The sequence below is a fragment of the Pseudophryne corroboree genome, chromosome 6 (genome assembly GCF_028390025.1).
Source record: "Pseudophryne corroboree isolate aPseCor3 chromosome 6, aPseCor3.hap2, whole genome shotgun sequence".
Taxonomy (NCBI): domain Eukaryota; kingdom Metazoa; phylum Chordata; class Amphibia; order Anura; family Myobatrachidae; genus Pseudophryne; species Pseudophryne corroboree.
The window spans coordinates 124,257,170-124,267,212 of record NC_086449.1 but is presented as its reverse complement, the minus strand read 5'-3'; the positions used below and the strand labels follow the sequence as shown (position 1 = coordinate 124,267,212).

The window sequence follows — 10,043 nt, the reverse complement described above, 5'->3', positions numbered from 1 at the left end:
GGTGTATCTGACACTGTGGCAGCATATGTGTATCTGGCACTGTGGCGGCATAGGTGTATCTGACACTGTGGCAGCATATGTGTATCTGGCGGTGCACTACTGGCGGCATATGTGTATCTGGCACTGTGGTGGCATATCTGTATCTGGCGGTGCACTACTGGCGGCATATGTGTATCTGGCACTGTGGCGGCATAGGTGTATCTGACACTGTGGCAGCATATGTGTATCTGGCGGTGCACTACTGGTGCATATGTGTATCTGGCACTGTGGCGGCATATGTGTATCTGGCAGTGCACTACTGGGGGCATATCTACTGGGGCAGGCTAATTTTAAGTTGATAATTTTTGTATGGCCCCCGAAGGATTTTATAAATGTCTAAATGGCCCTTGGTAGAAAAAAGGTTCCCCACCCCTGTTTTAAGGGTATCCACTATCCATGCTTAAGCACAGATGGTTAAATGAAACTTACTTAGGGACAGAGTAAGTCACTTGTGCATATGCATGGATATCCTTAAAAGCTTGGACTGTTAGGGCTGAAACACACTACACGGCTTTTGCCGGCCGGGAAAAAGCCGGACGGCTTTTTCCCGTGCCGGCATTGTAGTTAACAGTGTGAGGGCTAGGGTGCCTTCACACTGCACGGCCCCGGCCCGGCTGCCGGGTTGCAGCCGGGTCTCACCACTGGAAGGTCCGGCGGCCGGGCGGCCGCCGTGCCGTCTTTGGAGCCAGTAAACCGTGTGTGTGAAGGGGAGCTTTCACACACAACGGTTTTTACTGTAGCCGTGTATGATGCTGCGCATGCGTACAGCATCACACACGGCTAAAAGCCGTCCTGTGTGACAGACACTGCCGGTTTCTCCCGGATGGCAAAAAGCCGGACAAAGTTTGTCCGGCTTTTTGCCATCCGGGAAAAACCGGAGTGTGTGTTACAGCCCTTAGGGCTAAAACACACTACCCGGCTTTTGCCGGCCGGGAAAAAGCTGGACGGCTTTTTCCCGTGCCGGCATTGTAATGAACAGTGTGAGGACTAGTGTCCTTACACACTGCACGACCCCGGCCCGGCTGCCGGGTTGCAGCCGGGTCTCACCACTGGAAGGTCCAGCTGCCGGGCGGGCGCCTGGCCGTCTTTGCAGCCAGTAAACCGTGTGTGTGAAGGGGAGCTTTCACACACAACGGTTTTTTCCCAAGCCGTGTCTAATGCTGCGCATGCGCACAGCATCACACACGGCTCAAAGCCGTCCTGTGTGACAGACTCTGCCGGTTTCTCCCGGATGGCAAAAAGCCGGACAAAGTTTGTCCGGCTTTTTGCCATCCGGGAGAAACCGGCCAGTGTGTTACAGCCCTTAGGGTGCCTTGAGGAACTGCCTTCGTGATTGAAACAACACAGATTACAGGTACTTGTGAACTCGCAGGGTTAAAGATGGGAAAAAAAATACTTAATGCCTAATTGACTTCAGGTGCCTGTCCTCGGTTATATACCCCTCCACCTGCTCTGTCTTTCCTATCATCTGTCTTATTTGGGATTGCTGGTATCCTGTGTGTAGGCTGTGAGAGTAACTTGGTCCCCTGAGTGGTAAGAAAAAATCTTTGTTAAAGCTTTTTGTGTTTCTTTTTCTCTAAAATTCCAGTCTGGCTGTGTGTAGCGTGTGTGCTAGATATACCTGTGTGTGCTGGCTATACCCGTGTGCAGTAGCATGTGTGCTGGCTATACCCGTGTGCAGTAGCATGTGTGCTGGCTATAACTGTGTGCAGTAGCATGTGTGTGCTGGCTATACCCGTGTGCAGTAGCATGTGTGTGCTGGCTATACCCGTGTGCAGTAGCATGTGTGTGCTGGCTATACCCGTGTGCAGTAGCATGTGTGTGCTGGCTATACCCGTGTGCAGTAGCATGTGTGTGCTGGCTATACCCGTGTGCAGTAGCATGTGTGTGCTGGCTATACCCGTGTGCAGTAGCATGTGTGTGCTGGCTATACCCGTGTGCAGTAGCGTGTGTGTGCTGGCTATACCCGTGTGCAGTAGCGTGTGTGTGCTGGCTATACCCGTGTGCAGTAGCGTGTGTGTGCTGGCTATACCCGTGTGCAGTAGCGTGTGTGTGCTGGCTATACCCGTGTGCAGTAGCGTGTGTGCTGGCTATACCCGTGTGCAGTAGCATGTGTGTGCTGGCTATACCCGTGTGCAGTAGCTGTTTGAGTATGAATGTGTTTATAAGGTGACCTTCCCCCTCCCCCCCCCCCCCCCCCCCCTTACTGGCCCTGTACTAGGTGTAACTGTGATCATCTTTGGATCTTGCGTTTTACAGAAGTCTAGATATGGCCTCCACAGCTAGTAACACCAGCAAGGTTGAGAAAACCGTGTCTCTTATATGGGGTAAGTTAAATTGCTCTTCATTCCTTTGGGGTATGGTGTAAAGGCTCCAACTGTCTGACACTGCATTGCTCCCTTACAGTAATCGGTGGTGATGCTGTGAGGTGTAGTGTTCTGATCGTCTCTCTGCCACTAACATACCTTCCAACATGACCCATGCCCCATAGGAGTACTTGGGGATATTGCAATAAGCCTGAGGCTATGCAGTATATCTGTTCCGCGCTGATGTAAAGCATGTAGTGCTACATTGTCATTATGATGGGCATTATTAATTGGTGTTAGTAGGAGAAACAATATGGAGAAGCCCAGTGTTTGCCGCCTCCTATTGGCTTGTGCAGTGTTCCCCCCACATGCAGCTTTCAGATGGCACTATGGGGCAGATTCATTAAGCTCAGTGAAGTGATAAAGGACCAGCCAATCAGATCTTAACTGCCATATCACAGGCTGGGCTTGAAAAATGAGTTAGGAGCTGACTGGCTGGTGTCTTATCACCTTCCACTTTATCACTTCACCAAGCGTAATAAATCTGCCCCTGTGTTCCCAATGACAGAACCCTGGGATAAGTCACTACATGGCACATCTCCTGCAGGATGAACTGAGTGGTAACTATTAGGAGGCTTCCTCCAGATGAGATCACTATGAGCATTTTCAGGGTCAGGTCTGTACTGTGCACAAGGATACATGTGGGAGGGAAATCGTTGCTGGTGGACCAGTGGTCGAAACCACAATGGTAAAGCTACACTGAATCTTGATGGGTTGTGTGTGGTTTTTTTGTTTTGTTTTTTTAATATCTGATATAGTTTGCCATATGCTCAATTTTTCTTAAGTGTAAAGGCCCCCATGCACTAATACGATTTTGGCCCTCTTCTACACTATTTCCATACCCATTGGTATTCCTTCCCTTTCTGATGCGCGGTCCCGTGCACTTCGGATCTGGGATTGTCACTGCTACACCAAGGATACATTGTACCCCAGAGCAGTGAATGGGATTGCATGTGACACATTGTATGCACAATAACCAAATATGATGTATCATGTGCGATATTGCCGCCAGTGGGGAGTTGCCGAGGCATTGCATGCGAGGCTGCGTGTAATAGCTCGGCTTAATGTATGGATACCTTAAGACTTGCCTTGGACAATGGGCATGGACTGCGATGAGGTAAATGGGTGAGGCACTGGCTAGTACCAGACTTACACACTATTTGAGTCAAAGGGTACATGTGGGCATTATACACAGGTGCAGCAGTATATGCATGAGGGCATTATACACAGGTGCAGCAGTATATACTGCTGGAAATTGAGTTTTGACTAGATGTGGGGGGAAAATAGGTACTGCCTCACCTGCCATAGACTGTGTTCAAGAGACTTTTCTATAAAAATGATTAGGATAATACAAAGAATATATTTCTGATTCTTTTCATTTTTCATATATTTCATAAAGTAAAAATTCTGGTGAATTAGTTTGTGTGACTGGAAAGGCTCTGCCTCACCCCACCCCACCGCACGTCACTGAAATGGGCTAGTTAAATCAATGGGGATGAAATAGACCATTACATGGTGCAGTGACTGTATGCCAGACCTGATCAGGAATCGGAGTTACAAAGCTTGGAGAGGTCAGAGGTGATATGATGGGTGCACACTGCTCTGGTTAGGGTCATGTATAGGTCTGTGTAGTCTGTATTTTAACTTCTAATCAATTGTCTATAGAAATGTTCTGTGTTTGTCCTAGAGACCTACCATAAGATATATAAGGAGTCCTACAATGGTTTAAGTGACAACTAAAATAACTTCTAGATTGTATGTAAACAAAACTAGTTTCTGCCCCTGAACAGTTGGATATAAGACTGGTCTTCATACAGTGTTCTCCATCCATAGGGTGTGAGCTGAGTGAGCAGAATAAGACATTTGAGTTTAAAGTGTCAGATGAAGGCAAGACTGAGCATCAGCTGGCCCTGAGAACGGTGAGTATGGCAGCACTGTTGGTATCCTCTAGTATTCTGGCTGGGGCATGTCTTGTACAGTGGTTGCTGTGAGAGAAGGGACAGGCATGTGGCTATTGCTGTAGTGTTGCGGCACTTGCTTGGCGCACACTTGGACCTGCCAAGGGCTGAATGAGTCCTTGAAATGCCTTATGCCTTAGTGAGCACAAGTTAGGCGTTAAGAATGTTCTATTCCATATGTGCCCTACTTCATGCAGCTGTAATATTGTGGCTGTCCCTTAGATATGCCTGGGTGATAAGGTGAAGGATGAGTTTCATATAGTAGAAATAGTTCCTCCTGAACAAGAAGGAAGTGATGCAAAACCCGTTCCAATTGCCACCCTCAAGCCATCTATTCTCCCTATGGTGAGCTCTACCGACAAACCCTAGAAGACATATCTAAATATCTGGTGTTCTGCTCTAATGATGTGTTCTCCCATGCAGGCTACTATGGTTGGCATTGAATTGGCTCCTCCAGTCACTTTCCGGCTGAAATGTGGTTCTGGGCCAGTGTTTATCAGCGGTCAGCACGTTGCATGTGAGTATTGTTCAAGCAATGGCCATCGGCTGATGACTGATTATCACTGTCTGGAAAGATAATATCTCAGACTTTCTTAACACTTCTATCAATCACTCACGGCAAATGCTCATTTTCCTAATGTTAATACTATTGGAGTCAACTTCTGCAGTGGTTTATCTGGGAGTATTTGTAGATATTCAGTAATCTCCAATAGATGGCCTAGTGAAGGGCTTGTATTAAGGGACATTGTTACTCCTGCTACCTTAGTGGAGGACGATTATTCCTGGGCTGAAGAAGAAGTTGAAGAAGAGGTGGAGGAAGAGGAGGATGAAGATCCAGAGTCTCCACCAAAAGCTGTAAAAAGACCAGCAGCCTCCAAGAAAGCTGGCCAGGCAAAGGTACAGCCATAACTAGTTCCCACCATATTATGTGCTAGCCATGGGATTTCTGACTATCTGAGCCTGGGAACAATGAGTTTGAACCCATAATGTAGACATGATCATAATGCGATTTCAAGTACTATTATAGTACTGGCTTTACCATCAAGTTTGATGTTGTTGTTTGAGGGTTTTTTTCTTCTCTTACCCTAGCTATGTCTGAAATGAGCAGAGTAAATATTAATACTTTTTACCATAAAGTTTGGAGTTTAAAAAAAAGATATCTCCAAATTTGACCAGCCCTCCACTTATACAAAGGGGATACCTGGGTGCCATCCCACGATCCATGAGAACATGGGTATACGGGCGGCACTCCTTGGGTCTTCAAAGAAGCAGAATCGCTACAACAGCATATGATCAACATTTCAGATGCATTTATTCAAGCCTCTTTCGTCAGGATACAACAAAGTAACAATTTCTTATTGTATGTAACACCAGGGCACACAAACATTGCCATGGCTTCCCCCTGCACTTCTGGATGTGGGTGTAGCCTGTTACCAAATGAACAAACACCGAAACAATAAGAGGAGTGTAAGAGCTGTTGGTTTTTTAAAATCACAAGTTCAAGTTAAGAGGGATGGAGACACGTACTGTTGATTAGCCCCTAGTATTACCGCATGTAACATCAACTATATGCCTGTTATGGGCAATGGCATAAAGCTACAGCTTATTGGTATAATATCCCCACTCTGCTTCTCCTATATTAGACCTTAAGTACACAAAACTGTCCTAAAACAATATCCAAGTAATGCTGAAGTGATTATGCACACAAGATGGGATTGCACTACCTGATATAGTGTGCTGTTTATAATGTGCATTACCGCCAGCAGCTTACACTCCTCCTGTTATTGTTTAGGTGTTGTTTCACTTGGTAACAGGTCACACCCCTGCCACAGGTCGTGAGACATCATGCCACCCTCATCAGGAAGTGCAGGGGGAAGCCATGGCCACGTTTGTGTGCACTGGTGTTATATAAGGTAAATTACTTTCTGTTGTATCCTGACGAAAGATGCTTAAATAAACGCATCTGAAACATTGATGTATGCTGTTGTAGTGATTCCACTTCTTTGAAAACCTGAGGAGTGTCTCCTATATACACTGTAAAAAAAAAATAATATATATATATATTTTTTTTTTTTTGTAGTAAAATGGGGTGGACAGTTTGCTTTTGTTACAGCTGATGGCCCACTCAAGAGTATAGATCAGCTTAGGGACTTTAGTTTGGTAACGTAGATGTCCATTAGGATGGGGCTAGTGACAATGTTGTGGATCCATTGTGACTTGTGAAACTGTACTAACATGACTGTTTGCCCTAGAAGAAGAAGATGGATGAAGAGTAAGTATTCTGGACTATAGCTGGGAATAAATAGGATCATAGTGTTGCACACTGGTAGTTGCTAAATGAATTGCTCTGGTAACTGGCTTGGTCTCTAACTTCTGTACACTAGGGTGGTTAAGTTCTTTTCCTGCTAGCTTCCTCTTCCTCACATGGTAGCTGGTGCTTTGTTATGGGCATCCTGAATAACTGGGCAGGTAAATGTGTACAATGTCTTCTCTGCAGGAGCTCTGAGGAGGACAGTCCTGTGAAAAAGGTATGTAACCTCGGCTGTGTAGCCAAGCGTACATTAAGTAACCTCCTAAATACACCGCCTCCAGTAGTCTTCCTTTGTCTTCTTGGGCTTGTCTGAGTATATGTTATAGCACTAACTACTGGGGAAGGGGGGTTGTAACACTTCTAATATCTTAATACTACTAAAGTACCTCCTGGACTAATGGTTTTGGTATTTGACTTTCAGGGTAAAGGAGCAGGACGGGGGAGGAAACCAGCTGCCAAGAAATAGATACATGGACTGCCTTCACTTGCCATATGGCCTACAACCTAGCTGTACAAGGACCTATCCAGACTCTCTTCTCCTTGCTGCTATTAGGCTTCCCTGTGACCTGTTCTCTCTGTCCCACCTGATGCATCTGCACCACCTGGAATGTGTTCCACTTGTGGAGGAACAGGAGGATGGAAATTCTCTGTAGTTCAATGTGAATAACATGACACTGTCTGGAAATTTTGTGAAATAAAATCCCTTGTCAATGGGAAGTGAGACATGGCTTGTTTACTTCTGCTAATGCACGCACATATGGCCTAAAAGCTCTGTTTTCTGAATGGCGATGTAGCTAATGTATTTGAGGAAACACTCCTCCATTTTGGCACTTTACGTTCTCTCTAGGGCTGGGTAGTTCTGGTCTTTACACAAAGCCCTATGTAGTAACACAATGGCTGTACATGTCCTGTATGATCCCACCCTGTCTATTGGCTATGTAACTGGGATCTCTCCCACTAAAACCCCTTTAACACCGCAGCTTGTACCCGGTAATTTGCTGTTTTTTTTACTGGCTTCCTAAACGGTTCGAGCTGCGATGTGAAAGGGTCACCTTCAATTTACCGTTTACAAAATACTGGTATGTTGAAACGGTAAAAAAAAAGCAGGGACCTACCCGTTTCAGACACGTTTAATTGTGCAGTGTGAAAGGGTCTGAAACGGTATTTGCAAGCCCCAGAAGGTGATAGGCTGTCTCCATGTGTCTTCTTACCAGGCAGAAGCAGGAAATAAACATTTCAAATGACAACCACTGTTTTGTATGGGTGAAATGGGTTCAGTGTGAAAGGTACCAAAACGGTAATATACTGGTTACAACATGCGATGTGAAGGGGGTTTAACTGCTCAGACCCATTTAAAGAACTGTTTCACATCGCAAAACCTGCTTTTGAAAGCAGCATAATATAGAGTTTCCCAGTATGCCTGATGTACTACGGTTAACAGACTAATAAGCCTCCTTTGGTGTATCCTAATAATGTAGGGTTCCTCACAACATAATCTGCCGTTTAGAATTCGCCTGTAGCCAGGGCCGGTGCAAGGTTTCTCGGCACCCTAGGCAAAACTTCTGCCCCTTCCCCCGGGTGGTCTTCTGGTTGCCGAATGTTGGGATCCTGGCACACAGTATACCGGCGCCGGAATCCTGACACCCGGCCTACCGACACATATTCTCCCTCGTGGGGGTCCACGACCCCCCCCTTGAGGGAGAATAAATAGCGTGGCGTGCTTAGTGTGCCTGCAGCGCGGCGAGCCTGCAAGGGGCTCATTTGCGCTCACCACGCTGTCGGTATGCTGGGAGCCCGGCCGTCGGCATACCATACTACACCCCCTTCCCCCTATCCACCCTTCAGATGAAAGGCATGTTGCTCTCACCCCCTCCCCCCCCCTACTCTGGTAAATGTCTGCTGTTCTATCCCCCCAAAATCTGTGTGCATGCTGCTGCTCATCCCCCCCCCAGACTGTGTGCATGCCTGCTCCTCATCTCCCCCCCCCCTCACCACACTGCTGCTCTCGCCCTCTTTCCTTATCAATGCAGAGAATGCACGGTGCAGCCACCTTACCTGCAGAAACTGAGCATACCCTCCAACTGTACCTTTTTTCATGGTCTGTACTGATTTTTGCCTCTCCAAACTTCCATTGAAAGTATAGGAAAAGGGGTGTGACCACGCCCCCCTTTACACGTGGCCACGCCCCTTTTTCGGATTTGTACCGATTTTTCTGTGTAAAATGTTGGAGGGTATGACTGAGTAGTCTGTGAAAGAGCCTGGAATGAAGAGCAGTGCTGCAAGTCACCCCCAGCCAGGACTCCAGGAGCTGTCAAAGTTACTGCCTGTGCGAGGTGGAGCTAGAGGCTGCAATACGGAAGCTTAGCAGTCACGGCTACTGTAAGATATGCATTCTGGGGGATTGCAGTGGCTGTAAAAGGTAGGGCAGCTGTAGCAGGCCGCCCCCTCAGGTCTCGGCGCCCCTAAGCAGCTGCCTAGTGGAAGCTCCGGCCCTGCCTGTAGCCCTGTACACTGAAGTAGCTGCACTGTCTAAAGGTGGCAAATCTGGTTTAAAAATCAACTTTGAGTACATTGTGACAGAAGAATAATTGCGTCAGGTTTTGGCTACAGGGTGAGACGAACAGGCTCACATATACAATACTGCCACACTGGAGACTATAGAACAGGGGCTCAGATCTATGTACTAAGCCTTGGAGAGAGAAAGTGGATGGAGAGTACCAACCAGCTCCTAACTCTCATTGTACAGGGTGTGTTTGAACAAAAAGGCACTTTGGATCAAATTGGCTGGTACACTTTCTCTCTATACTAAGTACGTAGACCCCTAAAATAAGGGATGAGGCACTGGACTGCTGTGTTGGGGTTTTGTTTGGATCTTGAATGATACTCAGTGACTTCAACCAAACTGCAGCCAGCATTGCATAAGGGCATCTCTTGTATGCCCAGCATAGATGTAGGATCACACAAACAGAATTTGATGACGGTTAAGAACCACTTGGCCCATTTATTTTATTTACCATGTCTCAAACCTTGAGAAAAAATATATCTGCCCCATGATGCAGAGTCTCCCTCCACATCAGCTGCCCATTAATAAACCATTGTGTGTGTGTCTGTAAGGGCACCAAATGTACATTTAACCGTTTGTATTGAAGTCATCAGACAATAAAAGTTCCCATCTACAGTACAACTGGAAAGTGTAAGGTATAGGATGGCACCCCTCCTTAGCCTCAGATGTGGTGGCTTGGTATGTGTGGAATAAGCCCTTTAGGGAGAGGGATGAACATGATGTAGCTCACCTGCCAAAGCAGGAACCTTCCCCTCCTACCAGTCTTTCAAATGGCTTTCTACCGTAAGTAAGGGGGCCTATATATA

General features: G+C 46.7%; 1 protein-coding gene across 3 annotated transcripts; it reads left to right on the top strand.

Moving 5' to 3' along the window:
• Window positions 1-1,479: 1,479 nt before the first annotated feature.
• Window positions 1,480-7,397, top strand: NPM2 (nucleophosmin/nucleoplasmin 2). Of its 3 annotated transcripts, none has more exons than XM_063930339.1 (9): window positions 1,480-1,572; window positions 2,299-2,366; window positions 4,239-4,324; window positions 4,586-4,708; window positions 4,787-4,880; window positions 5,130-5,260; window positions 6,619-6,635; window positions 6,861-6,891; window positions 7,096-7,397. In XM_063930339.1, exons 2-9 carry the CDS (start codon window positions 2,309-2,311, stop codon window positions 7,138-7,140), a joined length of 585 nt encoding a protein of 194 aa, XP_063786409.1. In that variant the 5' UTR covers window positions 1,480-1,572; window positions 2,299-2,308; the 3' UTR covers window positions 7,141-7,397. The 3 variants fall into 3 exon arrangements, with proteins under 3 accessions (XP_063786409.1, XP_063786408.1, XP_063786410.1); XM_063930338.1 differs by having other exon boundaries at window positions 6,616-6,635; XM_063930340.1 differs by lacking the exon at window positions 6,619-6,635.
• The last annotated feature ends 2,646 nt before the right edge of the window (window positions 7,398-10,043 follow it).